The sequence below is a fragment of the Microtus oregoni genome, unplaced genomic scaffold (assembly GCF_018167655.1).
Source record: "Microtus oregoni isolate MIOR12 unplaced genomic scaffold, Mior012 000006F_ref0000085, whole genome shotgun sequence".
NCBI classification, from domain to species: Eukaryota; Metazoa; Chordata; class Mammalia; order Rodentia; family Cricetidae; genus Microtus; species Microtus oregoni.
Genome location: NW_024543065.1, coordinates 56,324,479 through 56,343,189, shown reverse-complemented (window position 1 = coordinate 56,343,189; position 18,711 = coordinate 56,324,479). Strand labels below are relative to the sequence as shown.

Here is an 18,711-nt window from a genome sequence, read left to right as displayed (position 1 = left end):
TCCATGTAGAGGGCACCCGTGATCGAAAGGCATAGCAGTGTTCAGTCATTGTGCGGCAGATCTTAAGATTCTCCAGTAATCAGTCATCAGTCACGCCTTTAACCCCAGCACTCTGGAGGCAGAGACAGGCAGATCTCTGTGAGCTTGAGGCCAGCCTGGTTTACAAGAGTGAGTTCCAGGAGAACTACAGAGAAACCCTGTCTTTTAAAAAAAAAAAGATTCTCCAGTGATCATATTGGTGCATGCTAAGCTAACTTGTACCTATTGAAGACTTCATATGGACAAAGAGACAAATTCTGTCCGAGACCACTATTTCAGAGATGGTGGTGAGTTAGGAGTTGAAGTCAGATCTTAAGGACACTCTTTGGGACTTTGAAGAATAAATGAAACTTTTGAATGTCAGACAGTTGCAGGAAGCAGGAAACCATTAAAATATTTTTGAGTGGGAAGCAAAGATTGGCCTGGGAGGGCAGGCAGGGTGAGTTTGGTGTACTGCCAAAGACAGACCAGGATTTCTTGGAGAGTGTGAGGCTGTGGATCTGCAGCCGGCATTCCTGTTTTTATAATCCGCAGGCAGTGGCCAGCCTCCACCCCAACGCAGGCCAAGCAAGACTCCTCAGGAATTGCGTGGTCACTCCAGTCAGGGTAATTTCCTGCCCTCTCAGCCTCACCAGCCCACTTCTTGACTGAGAAGGGAGGAAGGAGGTGGCCAGGGGCACCAAGACAGGCACAAAGGCCTGTATTGAGGGTTTTCCAGCTCTGGGGCTTGGAGTGCCATCTTCCAAAAGGCCCCAAATGGGGCAGAAGCCAGAATCCACAGTGTCCATAAACTCGGAAGGAGCCCGGAGTAGAGGACTCCAGCAGGATCCTGGGCAGTAGCAGAGCCTGACACTATCTGTATGCAGTGGGGGCAATCCGTGTCTTCTCCCTTGGGTAACTTTCTGGCTAGGAGCATCGATATTGTCCCAGATTGTAAGAGAAGGTGTTTTTTGGGTCTGTACCAGGCTGGCCTCCTGGGTGTGGTGTCACTGGGATGCTTACAGGAACCCCATCCTGTATTCTTTCTTTCTCCTCATAGTCCACTGTGGGAACTGGGGCAAAGTAGTTCAGTTTCCTGGGCCTTGTCCTCATCTAACCAGGCTTTTTGGCTTTCTCTGTTTCTCTCTAGGCTGCCACGGGAACTTCTAGATTCCCTGTGCTGAGCTCACAGGCTCTCTTAACGCTTATTTGTTCTTTATGAAACTCAATTGGAAGGCCCCTGTGTGTTGTATCCTGCCCCTGAGCTTGGGGTGCAAAAATGATTGGGTCAAGTTGCTCTCCTTTCTAAGTCCACAGACCAGTACAAGAAGCTGGCTAGCACAAGGGCAACAAGTGTCTGGCTTGCAGTAGCCAAAGGAGGTGCTTGAGCAAGACACAGAGGCCGAAGCAGTTGATGGAAAAGGATGGTGAGGCAGTGCTAGGACAGGGAAATGGCAGTGACAAGGTCTGGATGTTCAGAGGATACTGCATTGTCTAGAGAATCAACGCAGTGCCCTTTGCTTACCTCAGAAATGTGGTAGACCACGTGCAAATTCTCTTAGGGAAGAAGGTACTGACTTCACCTGAGTTACCAGGCTGCTTAGTGATCAGTTTGAATTCAGTCCAGGAAAAAATGGAGACATAGGGTCCAGTCAAAGGACATGTTAGAGAAGCAGTTTATTAGGGCTGGTGAGATGGCTCAGCGGTTAAGAGCATTGCCTGCTCTTCCAAAGGTCCTGAGTTCAGTTCCCAGCAACCTCATGGTGACTCACAACCGTCTGTAATGAGGTCTAGTGCTCTCTTCTGGCCTTCAGGCATACAAGCAGAAAGGATATTGTATACTAAATAAATAAATAAATAAATAAATAAATATTTTTTTTTAAAAAAGCTGTTTATTAGCTAGGCATGACGGTATGTATACCTATAATCCCAATATGTGAGAGACTGAGGCAGGAGGATTATGAGTTTGAGGTCAGCCTGAGCTGTATAGTGAGTTTCAGGCCACTATAGCAATACTCTTTCTTGAGCTCCACCCACCCACCCAACCCCACACAAAGTAAAAAGGGACTCAACGCACTTGGTTTATTTGTAAGTACTAGAGAAACAATTTGCTAGTCCATCACCTCTGTGATTGCTGAGAATCTGATGATGTCAAGTACAGATCTCTGCTTCATGGATTGTCTGTCTAGCAAAGGGGTTTAGTTAATACGCAAACAACTATGTAAGAGAGTCTGGGTTGTGATGAGTGCTTAAAGGTGAGAATATTTGGGAGGGAAGGACTAGATGACAGTTAACTGCGGCTTGAGACTGCCAGCTGCTAAGATTGGGGAGTTGAGAATGTGGTAGGGTTCTGTGGTAGAGTACTTGTCTGGTTTGCAGGAGGCTCTGGGTTTGTTCTTCAGTATCACAGAAAAGGGAACAAAAAGAAAATGAGCCAACGTCAGAATCCTTTGGTGTAAACTTGAGTGTTTGCAGCAAACATTTGGTGCTCAGGAACCAGGGTGGTCACATATATCTACTGCTAGTACTTAAGAGACAGAACCACAAAAATGCTTTGAGAGGCCCCGTCTCAAAAGAGGACTGGGGTATTTGGTCCAGAGACGTAAGCCAAGGTCTGGGCTGTAGGAGATGAAAGGTGGGTGACTAGGGGCCAGAGTTTTCAGGTGTGTGGAAGAGTTTGAATTTTGTTATCAGTATGAAGGAAGCCACCAGGATCTAAACAGGCCAAATTTGCATATTTGGAAGTGTCACTGTGTAGTTGAGTGCGGTGGCACATGCCTGTAATTCTATCACACAGGAAGATCACTGAGTTTGAGGTCAGCCTGGCTACAAATTAAGAACCATCTCTAAAAAGCCCTCACCCATAAAAAAAAAAATTAGCATGGCTGCTGTAAGGAGAGGGGGGCTGCATGCCTTTATCCCAGCATTTGGATCCCAGCATTTGGATCTCTGTGAATTCAAGGCCAGTCTGGTCTACAGAGCGAGGAGTTCCAAGACAGCCAGGGCAGAGAAACCCTGTCTCGAAACCAAAAAAAAAAAAAAAGGTAAGGGGGCTGTAAGTGGTGAGAATGAAGGGAAGAATCCAGTTAGGCATGCCAATAATTCCAACCACAGCTACTGGAGTTTAGATGAGAGTATGAGCAAAGTAATGGGGCAAGTTCAGAGGAATCTGGCAGCAAGCTGGGAAGTTGGGTGTCTGGTGAAAGGCTGAACAATACCTATAGGCCCCTTGGCTCCTTCCCTTCCACTTATTAGATTACAGAATTGAGCTGGCCATGATCTTTTTTATACTCAGATCCCCCAACCTGACCTCTTGCTTTTCCTTTTCTGGCCAGGTCTCCCCTGCCAAATCCACCCTAGCCCGCTGAAGCGCTCCATGTCACTCATCCCTACAAGCCCCCAGGCCCCTGGTGAGTGGCCGAGTCCAGAGGAGCTTGGGGCCCGGGCTGCTTTCACCACGCCCGACCACGCACCCCTCTCGCCACAGAGCAGTGTGGCCTCCTCTGGCAGTGAGCAGACGGAGGAGCAGGGCTCCAGCCGGAACACTTTCCAGGAGGATGGCAGCGGGATGAAAGGTGCATCCAGAGGACAGTGCCAGAACCCTTCTCCAGGGCGTGGGGCGGGCTGAAAGGACAGAAAATTGCTGTAGCTGCCACCTCAGGGAGGGGACAGGTCTGAAGGCAATAGATAGCCCCTCCCCTCACAGGCAACCAGAGCTCAAGATAATTGATAGAAGAGATTAAATCATTGAGGCCATCCTAGCAGCTCAGTGGGTCTGGTGTCTGCTGGGGAAGAATGTCTGAAAGGGCCTCACTAGGCCAGTAGAGGTAGCTTCTGATCCCAACCCATCCCAACTCACTGGAGTTTCTAAGGTGACTTAGGCCTAATCTTTTCCCCACAACTCCACCACCACCAGTATTCATTATTCATCTCTTGACCTACCCTCCCTCCTTTTCCACAGATGTGCCCTCATGGCTCAAGAGCCTTCGCTTGCACAAGTATGCTGCTTTGTTCTCACAGATGAGCTATGAAGAGATGATGACCCTAACAGAGCAGCACCTAGAGTCGCAGGTGAATCCGAGGGACTACTGGGGAGGTATTAGGCCAGCACCATGGGTGCTGTCAAGCCTCCTCTGTCCCTGGTCTCTGTTGGGACACCCCATGTACCTCACCAGTATCCAGCTTCCTGTCTCCTTCTGTCCTCGTCACAGAATGTCACCAAAGGTGCCCGGCACAAGATAGCCCTGAGCATCCAGAAGCTTCGTGAAAGACAGAGCGTCCTCAAGTCCCTAGAGAAGGTAAGTACCTAGGATCCTCATCTTCCAGGCAGGTGGAAGGCTTTGGATCAAACTTTTTGGCAGCTGCCTTGGCTTCCTCATTCCTGCAGTCTGATTCTGGTGGCCCCAACCTTGGGCAGCTGGATTCCAAAGACCTTGAGCAAGTTGTCATCAGAGGACTCAGTGCTGCCTGAGAGGCTTCCTTCTTCCTCTCCCTCTGTTCCCTCCCTGTCCTGGTTTGTGATTCAAGAATGTCTCCATCTTTCAACATTAGACACGATAGGTTTTTATTTTGTGGGTGAGTTGCAGATGTACAAGAGATCTTTTCATTTTACTTTCTTCTCTACTCAATCCTGCATCTGCTTTCATTTATCCTCCTCTCCTTTCCCTGCTGCCCTCATCTGGTTTTTCCTCCTCCTTGACTGTCTTAGTCTGATTCTCTGCTTGCTTCTTGAAGGGAGAAAGAGTTTACCTGGCTGAAGAGCCAGAACTTTTCTCATCTGACCTCTGTGTTGGAACTTTGCATACCATGTGGGCTTCTCTGACCTTTGTGTGACCACGCTTGTGTGGTCATTTTTTTGTGCCACCATGAGGTCTGTGCCTAACATAGCTACATCCTCCCTTGCAGGATGTGCTGGAAGGTGGCAATCTGCGGAACGCTCTGCAGGAGCTGCAGCAGATCATCATCACCCCTATCAAGGCCTACAGTGTCCTTCAGGCCACCCCTACTGCCAAGGATGGGGGTCGGGGGGAGCCGCTACTGCCAGGTGCTGAGCCTCCCCTCACCCATCTTGGAACAGATAAGGGCACTGAGGCCAAGGACCCTCCGGCTGCAGAGAACTATCCTTCTCCACCAGCTCCAGCTCCCACTGATAGCAGTGAGCCAGCCCCAGCTCCCGTCGCCGACGGAGACATCCCCAGCCAGTTTACACGGGTGATGGGCAAAGGTGAGAGCAGCCAGTGCCTAGCACAGAATCCTGAAGCAGAGTACTAAGTGAATCTTAAAGACCTTAGAGGTGAACCTTCAGAGTAGCTGAAACTAAGTGGGTCTAAACCTCTGCCTGCAGGCGACTCTGGGCTGATGGTACTAGCCTTTGCCTTCAAAGCCCAAGATTGAGACTCACCCAGTCCAAGTTTCTTATCCTTCTGCACCCACCAACTGGTACTGGGTAGGCTGCAGTGGGGTGTTGTGACTAAGCTCTGCCCTTTCCCATGTTCCTCAGTATGCACCCAGCTGCTGGTGTCCCGACCAGATGAGGAGAACATCACCAGTTACCTCCAGCTCATCGAAAAGTGCCTGACTCATGAGGTAAGACCTTCACTAGGATCCCAAGAGGGAAAGAGACTGCTTTACCCCTCTCAGAGCCGCCCATAGTGCACCAGGGCCCAGGTTCCAGTCCATCCTCTCCAGTGTTGCCTTCAAAGGTTTCTCAGCTTTTGTACACACCCTGTGGGAAGAGGCCACCTCCCACCTGTTCTTGGTGCCAGTACTTGTCCAAGTTTCCCAAGTCACCTCACAAAACACATCTGCTGGTTCAAGGCCTTGCCCCTTTTTCACAAGGAGAAATGACTGCACTCAGTCTCCCTCAGCTAACCTGTAAGCATGGTCCTCTTTCCAGCATCCCCCTTCTCCCCAATTCTAGGCTTTCACAGAGACACAGAAGAAGCGGCTGCTGTCCTGGAAGCAGCAAGTGCTGAAACTGCTCCGGACATTTCCGCGAAAAGCTGCATTGGACATGCAGAACTACCGGCACCAGAAGGGGTAGGTGGGCACTTTTCTAGGCCCATGGAGTGTGGCATGTGGGTGCCTAAAGGGATGATTGTGTTTTGGAATGGACCCCCTACTATACTTACAGAGTTTCTAGAAAATCAAGGTGATGTACAACTTAAAAGAGAAAAATGAATTCCAGGTGTGAGGGTGCACACCTTTAATCCCAGAACTAGGCAGGCAGAGGCAGGTTTATCTCTAAATTCAAGGATATCATGACTGCATAGGGAAACCCTGTCTCAAATAAATTTTAAATTAATTAATTAAAAAAATTTTTTAAAAAGGGAGGGAGAGAGAAAATGGATGGGTGTGATAGCACAGGACTTTAATCCCAGCACTCAAGAGGCAAAGGCAAGTAGATCTATGACTGAAGGAATGGGGAGGTGGGATTCTTGGAAAGAGACTGATTTGTGGAAAGGTGCTGACATTTGATCATCCTTGAGAAAAATTTTTTTTTTTTTTTAAAGAACAAACTATTTTATTTTTATTTATTTATTATATTATGTGTATAGCATTCCTTCCACATGTGCCTGCAAGCCAGAAGGGGGTGCCAGGTCTCATTACAGATGGCTGTAAGCCACCATGTGGTTGCTGGGAATTGAACTCAGGACCTCTGGAAGAGCAGTCAGTGCTCTTAACCTCTGAGCCATCTCTCCAACCCCGAGAAAAAATTCTTAAGAGATAGGGCTCTGAAGAGGGAGAGCTGGTCTTTAGTCCAGAGAAACTTCATTAGGGGAGATGTATCATGTCCATAGGCAGCCACAATGGGGCTTTGAAGGGACAAAGAGAGCCTTCCTTTCAAATCTGGAGAACAAAGTGGAGTTCTGATTCCCTGATTCCCAGGGAAGTGGGCAGCTTCATGCCACATGATCAGCTTACATGCTATAGAAGTAGGCAGTAGGTGCTTTGCAGCTGCCAGAGGGAGGCCCAAGGTCACGCACAGCACAGTGCTCTTTCAGCTCTTATTTATGTTTGTGTGTGGGGGCACACGTGCCATAGTGAGGATCACAGGACAGCTTTTAGGAGTCATTTCTCTGGGTTCCAGGTATCAGACTCTGGTCCATTGGTCTTGGTGGCAAGCACCTTAACCTACTGAGCCTTCTTGTGGACCTAGTGTATACTTTTATCAGCTCTGTCTCCCAGAGAGAGCTACAGGGAGTGTGCCCTGGCTTGTGGGAAACAGCAAAATAAGGCAGCCAGAGTCTGATCCAGCAGTTAGAGCACAAGTATGCAAGGACTGGGGCCTTGTGTTCAGAGAGCTTGCCTGCTGTGCTTGAGGCCCTGGCTCTATCCAGCACCACAGAAGAGAAAGAGCAGGATGCTGGGGTGGCCAAAACCCAGCACATATCTGTGGAGTAGACACTACTCCTGGACCTTTGTCTCCTTACCTATATGCAGAAGACTCTGGAGTCCTTTCTCATACCAGACAACACTTCCCCCTTGAGAAGTGACATTTGGAGAAATGGTTTGAGGGTACAGCAAGGAAACCTCTATGCTCCCTATATCCACCTTGAGTCAGGAAGAGACAGGAATGTAGGGTGCAAGGACATGATCAGGGAATTCTTGCTCAGAGAAGATTGGGGTTTTTGTCCTACCCACTGGAGTTGAGGGAAGAACAAGAAATAAGGACCCTTCTGCCTAAGCTAACACCTTGCCCTCTGCTCTCTGACAGCTGGGCATTTGGCTCCAACTCACTCCCCATAGCTGGCTCTGTGGGGATGGGTGTGGCCCGGCGGACCCAGCGGCAGTTCCCAATGCCTCCTCGGGCCCTCCCACCTGGCAGGATGGGCCTCCTGAGCCCTTCAGGCATTGGGGGTGTCTCTCCTCGACATGCCCTTACCAGCCCCAGTCTTGGGGGTCAGGGCCGACAGGTGAGCCGGCTAGTATGGAAGTCCAAGTACTTCTGGGTTTAGGGTGGCGGTATCTGGGATATGTGTCTGTGCCTCGGCCCTTGGGCCTTGGTCTCCCCTACTCACCCTGAGACTTTCTCCCCATGTTCTATGCAGAACCTGTGGTTTGCCAACCCTGGAGGCAGTAACAGCATGCCCAGCCAGAGCCGCAGCTCTGTGCAGCGCACTCACTCGCTCCCAGTCCACTCGTCACCCCAGGCTATTCTCATGTTCCCTCCAGGTGAGGTGCTTGCCTGTGGCATTCAGACTGGCCTGCCTCCTCAGGTGACTTTTGTCTCCTCACCTGGGTCTCACAGCCACTCTCCCATCTGAATTTGTAGCAGGTCTCTCCAGGCTATGCACCATCTCCCTGTCTTTATGGAGGTGTTTTTCCTTCTGTAGCTGTTAAGTCTATTGGGACTCTCTCCCCTTCACTGAGTACCTTCTCTCCCCTCTGCTGACATGCCTTTTCTTCTATGCCATGGTCTCAGTGTTGGTATTGATTTGTCGCCGTCTCCTTTAGGGTTTCACTTAGTACTCAGAAGGGGTTGAGTCTGAGAGGTCAGTGAGGGTTTCGTAGAGGAGATTGTAATCTGTCAGCCCACCTATGTTCTGTCAGAGGTCATTGACCTCTGGAACCAATGACTCTACCTCTTAATGAGATACTGTGGTAAAGGGTGGTGAAGGTGGACTCTTTCTCCTCCGCTCACACCAGCCTGGAGGTCAGAAGGGGTGAATGGCAGGTGGCAGATCAAAGGTATGCTAGCTCTGAGTCCCTGCTTGACTGGACAAGGATAGTGGCTCCTGGCTGGTCTTCTGCATGCTTGGGCTAGGCATGACATCTGTGACAGGAAGCTGGCTTCAGTGGGCTGCTCTGGACAGGTTTTAGATTTGCAGGTGACCTAAGTTCTACAGTCAGAAAGTTTGTAGCCAGTAAAGTTTCTGAATTGATGAAACACTGTAGGCCTCCAACTGTGGTACCAGAGAGACTGTGTTTGTCCAAGGGCTGGGCTTGGTGCACTGTGAGCATATATTGTATAAACGGTATTAGGTAAATAAATGGGTGGGCCATGGGTGCAAAAGGTAGGAATTTTTCCAGGCAGTGTATTGATCTGTCAAGCAGCCTTCCAGCACTTGTTGGATGGAGCCCTCTTTGATACTTGTGGGAAGGGTGCTCAGATTTGTTCTCATCTCACCAGTTACCAATCAGCTACAAAGAGTGTTCAAGTTCAAAGCTTGTTTTTAAGAGAGATGGGGTCTCCTTAGGACCTAATCTCAGGATTTATAGATGGCTGGGGGTGAGAGAGATGAGACTTGAGATAGGAGTCAGACCATAGGAGTAAAGCTCAAAAACTCAGTAGTTCTGAGATGAGGCACTTGGTGTGGTTCCCAAGCTCTCTTGCAGGTGCTAAATAGGTCCTTTTCAGAAGTGTTTTGAGGATAGGCTTAGTGGCTGCTGTCCTCTTCAGGACTCCTGTTCATCCTGCCTGGCGTATATCCTGTCTGGAGGAACAAGTCCAAGTGGGCACAAGAAGGGCTTTAGCTTAGCTTTTACACCAAGCATAGAGGGTGGGCTATTAGTCGGCAAGAAACTGCCCAATGTCTAGGGCAGGTGCCCAGACTGCCCAAGGCAACTTGGAATCCGTGTCCATAATAGTCAGAGCCTATGTGTGGCCTCCAGGAATGCTCCTTCAGCTTCACATCACTTCCTCTGTCTGAAAAAATTTGGCTTTTTCTGCATTGCCAAACTCCTGCCTTGGCTGTCTCTCTGCCTTCTTTGTGACACCCATAGGCCTGTGTTTGTCTCTTCCCAGCCATGTCTTCTACCCCTTTTGTATGCATGCTTTTTGAACTATTTATCTCTTGGCCCCAGCCCCATGCCAGCAATCTCTGTCTCCCATTCCTTTCTTCTTTCCATTCTAATTGGTCCTCTCCTCACAACCACCATTCTCTTTTCTCCCATCCAGATTGCCCGGTACCTGGGCCTGACCTGGAGATCAATCCCACCCTGGAGTCTCTGTGTCTGAGCATGACAGAACACGCCTTGGGTGGTGAGCATTTCCTCTTCCCCTGACCTAGCTCCCACCTACCCAGCATCTCCAGCTCTGAACCCAGCAACTTGGAGCCATCCTGTGGGTCCCAAGGGGAGGCCAGACTCCAGGGAGGGCCTGCCTGGGATGACAGGCTATGTGAGTGCCTTTCCTCAGGCCTCCCACCAGCTCCTGATCTTCCTCCCTTCCTCCCTTTCTTACCACAGATGGGACAGACAAAACCTCCACCATCTGACGGGACCCACAGTCCAGCGCACTCATAGGCTCCCTGGGCGGCGGGCGGGGGCCATCCCCCAACAGGCTTCTTCTCGGCAGCGAGAGGGTGGGCTGGCGCAGCTATACATTCTGATATTTTTCTACTCATCCTCTTAACTTTTGTTTAACATTGGCACATGCCTTGCTCACTCCCAGGCCCATTGAGGGATCTCGACTGAGGCCAGGGATCAGAGAGGGCAGCCGGGGCAAGGGGCAAGGACTGGCCAGACTGCCTACCCCTTCCCTCCCCAATCTCCCACCAGCCCTATCCCACCCCTGCCTCCTCCTAGACTGCTGACACCTGTCCTTCCCCAAGAGAGCAGACTTCTTAGAGATACTGACCACCACCTTGTGCAGCCTGCCCTTCAGAAACATGACAGTGGGGGAAGCAGTGTGGACAGCCTGCTCACCAGTATGTCACTGGAGAGGAGCCCCTCTCCCCTGGTTTCTACCCTTCATCATTTCTATCCCAGACAGTCACCATCTTCCTCCCCCTCTTCCTTGCCCTGTTTATCAGAGGTTCTCTACAATTAATTTCTTAGGCCTATTTAAGATACATATTTATATAGTTCTTAACGGTTTTTCTCTGATCATTCCCTGTCATTTTTAGAATCCCCAGGCCTCTCTCTGAGCCAGGACAGTGGCAGGGGGAACCTGAACTTTATGAGAGGAGAGGGCAGAGCCCCCTCCTCCAGACCCCCTCGCCCTTCCCCATCCCAGCCCTGGCTCCTAGATGCAGAGGTTGAAGGTGGGCAGCCCCGGGCCCACAGTGAGGTCAGGAAGTCTGTTGCCTTAATGTCCCTTTCCCCCACCAACATAACCCTTCTCTGCTCCCCAGGTCTGCTAGCAAAAGATTTGTGGGTTGGAACCAGGGAAAGGGGATTGTTGGGTTTTTATTTTCTTGCCTATCCCCTTTCTGTCAACCTTCCCCTACCCCCATTATGTCATGACCTCATGTAAGTGGAACACTATATCATAACCCAGAGGTGCGGCCCAGCCTGAGTCACACAAACCCTTTGCCCCCCATTACTGATGAGGGCTGGTGCTGGGGCCCAGGAGGGAGGGAATTTGGGGGTTCAGGCTGTGGGGAAGCCAGGGTCCCCTATTCCAAACTCCTTTTCCCCCCCTCAAACCTACACCCTCATTGGGACATTCTCAAGCTTTTCACATGAAAAGGAAAAAAAATGTTATTTTTAGATACATTTTATGAATAACTTTTGTTATGAATATGGCTGGTAACCATTGTGTATGTTATTAAAGATACAAAATGTTGGGAAAAAAACAAAAAACCAAAAAAAAAAAAGTTGAAAACCACAGCCTTCCCTGCACTATCAGCCCATCCCCCAGACCTCGCCCCTGCCTCCTGGTCTATGGACCTCCCCTGCTCTGAGCCCAGGGAGGAAGAAGCCAGGGGGTGGAGTGGCAATGGGGACCTGCCTGTGGTCCCCACCACCTCGCCCAGTGCCGGGCTGGGCGGGGTGTCAGGTGTATTTATGTACCTCTTGCACACTCATCAACCTATGCAAGTCCCCACCCCGGCCCTCCAGGTTTCTGTGCCTTTTGCTCATTCCCCTCTAACTCCCAGGCTTCTCCAGCCCCTCCCACTAACTGTGGGAAGTGGGGTGAAAGGCCACCTGTTTGAAATAAACAGGTTTCCCTCTCATGGGACCCTCACCTCCACAAGCTGGTCTAGTCTTGTCTTGTTCACTTCCCATCAGGGTGACTGACCCTGCTTGGCACTGGAAGGTGGTAAGGGATACCCTCCCCCAGAGGGAGGTGAGAGCTTGCCCCCCCCACACCTGACAGCAGAGTGCAGGACGCAGGCGGCCCCACTCTGACAGGCAGGACCCTGACCCTCCGACTCCCGAGCCCTCTCCATGGTTTCACCCTATCCTACCCACTTCTGTCCCCAGCCCCACTGGCAGAATCAGCTTTGAGTAACTGTACATTTTCTCGCTGTTGGAGAAGACTTATTTGTTGGAGTTTCAATTGTTAATGGTCTGGGCTTATTTTGGAAAAAAAAAAAAACAACAAAACCTAAGAGATTGTGAGTTTTGTTACAATGCATTTCCTGGGAAATCCATGGGGCCTTGATTTTGTGCGTCACTTAAGTGGAGATCCTTGAACACCTGGGGGTAGAGATGGGCTAGGTGAAGGGGAACACAAGCTCTGGGAGGTGAAGTCAAGAGAAGTTAGCTTTATTAACAGCAAAGACTGAGGGGTGGGGATGAACAAAGGGCTCACAAAATAGACAGCTAGAAAAGTGCTTCCCTGCCCTAATGGTGTCTGTGCTGGCCTCCTCCTCAGTCACTGTCACTGTCAGCCTCACTGGAATCAGAAGCTGCAGCTTCACTGCCGTCCTCCTGAGCCGAGTGCTCACTGCCACTGGGGAAAGGGCTGGCGCTCCGGCTGCGGCTCCTACTCTGGCTGCGGCTCCGCTGGCCACCCCCATCACTGCCACTGTCAGAGTCATTGTCACTGCCCCTACGGGCCTGCCCTCTCTCCTCATCATCAGAGTCAGCATCATCTTCTGAATCGGCATCACTACCGAAAATCTCTTCTTTGTCCCGAGCAGCACGAGCTTCATCCTCACTGCTCTCGTCCTCGCCGCTGCCACTCTTGTCACTTGCTTCGTCCCTGTCACCCTCCTCCCGGTCACTCTCACTGCCAGAGCGCTCATCCTCACTGCCTTCCTTTTCACTACTGCTGCCCTTCTCATGCTCCTCATCTGCAAGGAAGCAGGGACAGGTGAGATCCCATTGCCCACCCTCCCAGGGCTCCCCGGATGTGAGCCATCCTTTACCTGAGCCCCCAGCTTCTTTCTCTTCAGCCTCCATCTCCTCTTCCTCCTCTTCCTCTGGTTCGTGGTTTTCCAACTGAGCCTTTCGTGCCTCCTGGAACCAGTGAATTGGGAAGATGGAAGATGTTCTGACCCTGTCCTTACCCACCACTAACCTCCCTGTGGGTGTCCTGGGCCAATAGAGCTTGTTACCTGGGCTTCTAATTCCTTTTCGTTCATGTCACGGTGTTTGACCACAAGCAGAGCATTAGTACCTGATTGAACCCCAGCCTTGGCCCGACGCTTACTAAGACGGACCCTGCAGTGGACAATTGTAAAAGGTGGAAGAGTCAGTTAAAAACTACACTAGGGGGCTGAAGAGACGACTCAGAAGTTAAGAGCACTGGCTGTTCTTCCAGAGGACCCAGAGTTCAATTCCCAGCAATCACATGGTGGCTCACAACCATCTGTAATAATATCTGATGCCCTCTTCTGGCCTGTAGACAGAACAATATACATAACAAATCTTTGGGACCAGTCTCACTTGATACCTGGTTCCCTATCAATGTATGGCCCAGAGCATATCAGAATACAGAGTATACATACATGTACATGGGAATTAAGGGCAGTTAATGTCTCTGATTTGATTTACCCAACTTTAAGGGGTTTCTTTTAAGATACATATACTTTTAAGTGAATGGTGTTTTGTTTGCATTTATGTGTGTACTGTGTATGCAGTGCTGTCAGAAACCAGAAGAGGGCATCAGATTCTCCTGGCAACTAGAGTTAAGCAGTTAGATGCTGTGTGAGAACTGGGATAAGAACCAGGGTCCTCTGGAACAGCAACCAACATTCATTGCTGAGCAATTTCCCAAGGCCCCTTGCCCAACTCTTTTTTTTTTTTTTTTTTTTTTTTGGATTTTTTCGAGACAGGGTTTCTCCGTAGCTTTTTTGGTTCCTGTCCTGGAACTAGGAACTACCCAACTCTTAAAAACAAGGGAATGACAAATTTTGGGTTTCTGGCTTTTAAATAAGAACAACACAGCAACAGTGTAATGAAGCTGGATTGTAATAATCACTTAGTGCTGTCACTCTGCCTGTTTTGGTGTGTCCATCCGTTCCCCCACCCCCTTGAGACAAGGTTTTTCTGTAAACAGTCTTGCTGTCCTGGAACTCTCTATGTAGACCAGGCTGGCCTCAAACTCTGAGAGAGATCTGCCTCTCTCTGCCTCCTGAGTGCTGAGATTAAAGGCGTGTACCACCACTGCCCAGCTACCCCATCTGTTTTCACATCTTCAGCTAGACTCCAGGATCAGAGCCTGTCACCTCTGTACTGAACAGAAACTCAAACCACAGCCAACAGGACAAGTTAGCTTTTAGCCCTCAAAGAATTCTGAAGTGACACTCTTGCAATTTTATCTAATATTTCATTTAAAACCTGCTGAAGGGTTGGTTGGTAAAGTGCCATGGAGGAAGGAGAAAACTCTTTCCCCCAAGTTATCCTGATTTCTGTATGCATGCACACAAAATAAGAGCAACAGGAAAACAACTGATAGCAGCCCTCAATGAACATAAACACATCACACACAAAAACTGTTGAAACTAGGAATGTATCAATATCAGGGGACTTGCCTACCATGTGAGAAAAATGACCATATTTATATCCTGTATTATGAGAAGGTTTTCTTTCTGGTTTACGGTATCAGAACCAGGTCAAGCCCACATTAATAAGCATGCTCCTGCTGCTCGCACAAACATAGAGCAAATACTTAGATACATATGACCTGAGTAGTTATTGTGTGGCCTCAAAAACCACAGGGCTAGCAGAGCAGTAGTGCACACCTTAATCCAAGCACTCAGGAGGCAGAGGCAGTTGGATCTCTGAATTTGAGACCAGCCTGGTCTACAGAGCGAGTTCTAGGTCAGCCAGAGCTACAGAGAGAAACCCTGTCTTGAAAAACTAAAAAAGAAACTACAGGGCCAAACTAGTGGAACAGTGCTGAGTACCTGGTCTCCAGTTCATTGTAGTAGACCCCGTCGCCCTCCCGAAAGATGAAGAAGTAGTTTTCCTCATAGCCCTTACTGGCCTTGTTCTTCACATTCCAGTTGTATTCCCGAGCAATCTTGTAGTCATACCTGTGGAGGAGGTACAGGGTCAGCCCCATTTGTTCTGATTAGTAAAAGGGACACACTTGAGAATTCCAAAGCCTAACCCTTACACATCATCTGGTGCATAGTCCATCTCTTCCTCCTGGTCCCGTTTTCGTTTCTTCAGTGTCTCTTCCACAGGTAGAAAATAAGCCACAAACTGGTTCCCTTCCTCATCCATCATCCCCCTGTTTGTGGGGAGAAGAAAGTAAAGGTCAAAGGCAAAGAAGTAACAAAGCTGGGTGTGGTGAGACATGCCTGTAAATTCACCTTTCCAGAGGTTGAGGCAAGAGGAATGCCAGGAGTTGGAGGTCAGCCTGAGCAACAGGGTCATACCATACCCTATTTCAAAAACACCCAAATGGGGGAGTGGCAACAGCAGCAGGCCAAGGTATAAAGCAAGACCACTGACCTGATCATGGCCTGAGACATCATCTCTAGTGCAGCTGCCCCACTCGTGTCCTTAGGGGCTGGGTCTGAATCAAAAATGACCTGAGCACATGGGTTGATCCACATCTGGGAAATAGAAGACACTAAAGTTAGTATGGACTGATTAGGCACAGGAAGTTGACCCTGCTTCCTTCCCATCCCAAACCTGACCTTGAAGTCTGGGAAGACAGGCATGACCTCCACTGGTGTCACTCGGGGCTTGCTGTAATGCTGGGAGATCTGTTAGAACAAAAAGGGTGAGGAAGGAAGAACCTGAGGCGCTCTCTTGCTTTTATCCCTTTCCTCCAATTACCGATTTCTGGGCATCTTCAAAAGTCTTCTCAATAGCTGTAATCTGACTGTCCCTGTCTTTGTATATTTCTTCCTCTGTGAACTGCTGCTTCACAGAAACCCCAATCCTAGAAGTGAAGAGAAAGTTGTCAGGGGCCTCTGGACATCTCTAAAGTCTTGCCCACTTCCCCTACCACCTGTTTGTTACTTACTTGACCTCAGGCTTCTCATTGGAGATGCCATATCTGTTGAACTCAGTGGAGATATACTCTGTCTTCCGCATCCATGGCACCACCTTCGCATGCTGCTGGGATCTGGAGTAGACCAGGCACCTCAGGGTCCCATGCTTGGCAGAGCCAACCCCCCAGTATCCATATGGTACCACCTTACCTCTTAGAGCTGGTGGGAGCCTGAATCTCCTCTTCCAAAAGCTTCTCATCAGCTGGATCCAGAAGAACTAGGGAGTGAGGGGCAGGACTGTGAGGGATGCCCAGGCCTGCCCTTGCTGGCCTAAAGCAGACCCTCCCTGTTTCCTCACACACCATTGGGATCGATGCGATAGGTGTCAGGGTTGATGAGATCAATGGTGACCCCCAGGTCAGGCTCAGTCAGAAGGTCATGTTTGTGCTGTTTCTCCAAAGAAGTTGCTTTATACTGAACAAACCTGGGTGGGAAAACATGCCTATTATAATTTCCTGATCCACCCTCATCTACCACATCCTCCCTTCTTAGAAGCTAAGCCTCTATGGAGAGGAACTCAATGTTTCCAGCACTGGCAGCTTCTCAGAGGAGTATCACATGCTGCTTTGTCTATTAGTATCTATGGAGCACCTATGTGCTGGCACAGGGAGGAAGATGCAGTAAGTACTCCTTACCTTCAGTGAACTATTTCTTGGGAGTTTTTCCATCCTTGAGCTCAGTCTTACCTGTTCTGGTCGAAGGGGTAGGTGATGAACTTGGGGTCAAATGGGATGTCTGGAAGGCTATTGCAGTATTTGACTCGACAGACCACTCCAGACCTAGGGAAACAGTGGCTGCCTCAAAATTAGGTCTCACAAGCTTGCAGAGGTGACTCAGCAGTTAAGAGGGAGTACTTGTCCTGTAGACAAGTTCCATACCGGCTGCTGACAACCACCTGTAATTCCAGATCCAGGGGGATCTGACATCTGGGCCTTTGTAGGCAGTTGCACAAAACATGCAATAATAGAAACAGCTGAAGTTGGTGGCACAGGCTTTTAATCCCTGCACTCGGGAGGCAGGCAGACGGCTGAGAGTTTAGGCTAGTGATGGTTTACATAGCAAGTTACAGGCTAGTCAGGACTATAAAGTAAGACTGTCTCAAAAGAAAGAATTGCTGGGCTGCTGCTGGTCTTTAACCCCAGCACTCAGGAAGCAGAGGTGGGCAGATCTCTGAGTTTGAGGCCAGCATAGCCTACAGAGTGAGTTCCAGTAACACAAACCCTGTCTCAAGGAAAACATTAGGAATAATAATTTTTTTTTTGGTTTTTCGAGACAAGGAATAATAATTTTTAAACAATAAACAGCCTCACGATAAGACTGTCAGCAGGTAAAGGCGTCTGCTGTCACGCCTGAGGACCTGAGTTTAATCTCTCAGACCTATACCTATAGTGTGGAAAAAATTGACCCTATAACTACTCTTTCGACTGCCATACATAGCCTAGGTGTGTGTACACACGATTTAAAAAAAAAAAAACTAGGCTTCTGCTGCTGGGTATGGCCACGATAGCGAGTCTGAGGTCATTCTAGGCCACTTTATGAGACATTCAAAAGCACGAAAGAAAAAAAAGCCCTCAACCACTCTGCCAATGCTGCCAGCGTCCCTGTTCCACCCTCCAGGAAAACGTAGTGGGGCTCACCTCTCAGGCAAGGTCCGGTGGGAATTGGGCCTGGGGGGGATTGAGAAAGAGAATGATGTCAAGGGCTTGACAGGTGTGTGCAAAGAAGCTTCCAGGAATTTCTGAAGGAGTGATGCTTTCGCGAAAGAAGGCAGATGCTCGATCCCCTTAGGACGGAGCCCCGCACGCTTCACTGAAATGCGCTGAGGACTAGGTCCCTTCCCGAGACTCCCCAAGGTGCAATTCCGGAACTGGATGGCAGAGAACCAGGGAATGACCACAGAGGCCTAGCAGGGGCCGCCCCTCCGTCAGGGGTGAACACTACAGGGCATCGCGAGCCGACCTGAGGGAACCAACGACTGCACCCCTCGGCCTAGTCCCCGGCTAGCAGCTCACAGCACAAAAGCAAACTGCAGGTGGCAGGAGACCTACCTATGGCCATCTTCCCGCTGGGCCTGGGTCTGGATGGTGGGCGCCATCGAGACCAGGCGACGGCGGCGCGGACTGCGTCCTCGCTGGCCGCGGGCCGACGCGGAGGGGCGTGCCGACTTCGAGACGCCGGATCTGAGGCCAGGCCCCGGTGGGCGCCGGGCTCCGCGGGTAAAGGCGAGATGAGGTGGACCGGCGAGAAAGGCTCGGGCGAGCCTCGTAAGCCTCAAGAAAAGCGCGGGCAGCGCCGGCCACGGACTCACAGCTGCCGCCCCAACAGCCACCGAGACGCTGACGAGCGGACAGGTAGCCTCAGGCCGCAAGGCCTGCGGGGAAACAGAGTGAGGTCAGTCTCTCGCACTGATTGGCAAGCTGGAGGCGAAGGGGCGGAGCGAGGCGAGAACCGCTCTTGTGATTGGTGGAAAGATATCCCTGTCTCGGCCTCGGTTTTGAGACGGCAGAGGCGAACACACATCCTCTACTCTCATTGGCTAACCTGTCTGGGAGGCGGAGCTAACTAG

At 50.1% G+C, this 18,711-nt stretch overlaps 2 protein-coding genes across 3 annotated transcripts in view; one reads left to right on the top strand and one right to left on the bottom strand.

The window, feature by feature from the left end:
* Positions 1-12,309, top strand: part of Samd4b (sterile alpha motif domain containing 4B) — a 39,251-nt gene extending 26,942 nt beyond the window's left edge. Inside the window, exons 4-13 of one of the 2 annotated variants that reach the window (XM_041653869.1) lie at positions 3,354-3,428; positions 3,980-4,089; positions 4,230-4,316; positions 4,924-5,242; positions 5,519-5,604; positions 5,939-6,057; positions 7,736-7,934; positions 8,070-8,193; positions 9,920-10,003; positions 10,210-12,309. In XM_041653869.1, the coding sequence (XP_041509803.1) occupies positions 3,354-3,428; positions 3,980-4,089; positions 4,230-4,316; positions 4,924-5,242; positions 5,519-5,604; positions 5,939-6,057; positions 7,736-7,934; positions 8,070-8,193; positions 9,920-10,003; positions 10,210-10,238 (1,232 nt within the window). In that variant the 3' untranslated portion in view covers positions 10,239-12,309. Of the gene's footprint in view, positions 1-3,353; positions 3,594-3,979; positions 4,090-4,229; positions 4,317-4,923; positions 5,243-5,518; positions 5,605-5,938; positions 6,058-7,735; positions 7,935-8,069; positions 8,194-9,919; positions 10,004-10,209 lie in introns of both variants that reach the window. The other variant, XM_041653868.1, reaches the window with a different exon arrangement.
* Positions 12,310-12,440: 131 nt separating this feature from the next.
* On the bottom strand, positions 12,441-18,538 carry Paf1 (PAF1 homolog, Paf1/RNA polymerase II complex component). The gene is made up of 14 exons (XM_041653870.1): positions 18,194-18,538; positions 17,783-17,812; positions 16,832-16,924; positions 16,448-16,569; positions 16,296-16,362; positions 16,118-16,219; positions 15,928-16,033; positions 15,786-15,854; positions 15,598-15,701; positions 15,257-15,373; positions 15,045-15,173; positions 13,251-13,356; positions 13,062-13,152; positions 12,441-12,986 (listed from the first exon to the last, which is right to left on the bottom strand). Exons 1-14 carry the CDS (start codon positions 18,238-18,240, stop codon positions 12,562-12,564), a joined length of 1,608 nt encoding a protein of 535 aa, XP_041509804.1. The 5' UTR covers positions 18,241-18,538; the 3' UTR covers positions 12,441-12,561.
* Between the last annotated feature and the right edge of the window lie 173 nt (positions 18,539-18,711).

Coding starts and splice junctions, on each gene's coding strand:
- Paf1 (XM_041653870.1), bottom strand. CDS start 18,240: ATGGCGCCCACCATCCAGACCCAGGCCCAGCGGGAAGATGGCCATAG. Junction 16,925..17,782: donor CACCGGACCTTGCCTGAGAG/GTGAGCCCCACT, acceptor CTGTTTCCCTAG/GTCTGGAGTGGTCTGTCGAG. Junction 16,363..16,447: donor CTATCGCATCGATCCCAATG/GTGTGTGAGGAA, acceptor CTCACTCCCTAG/TTCTTCTGGATCCAGCTGAT.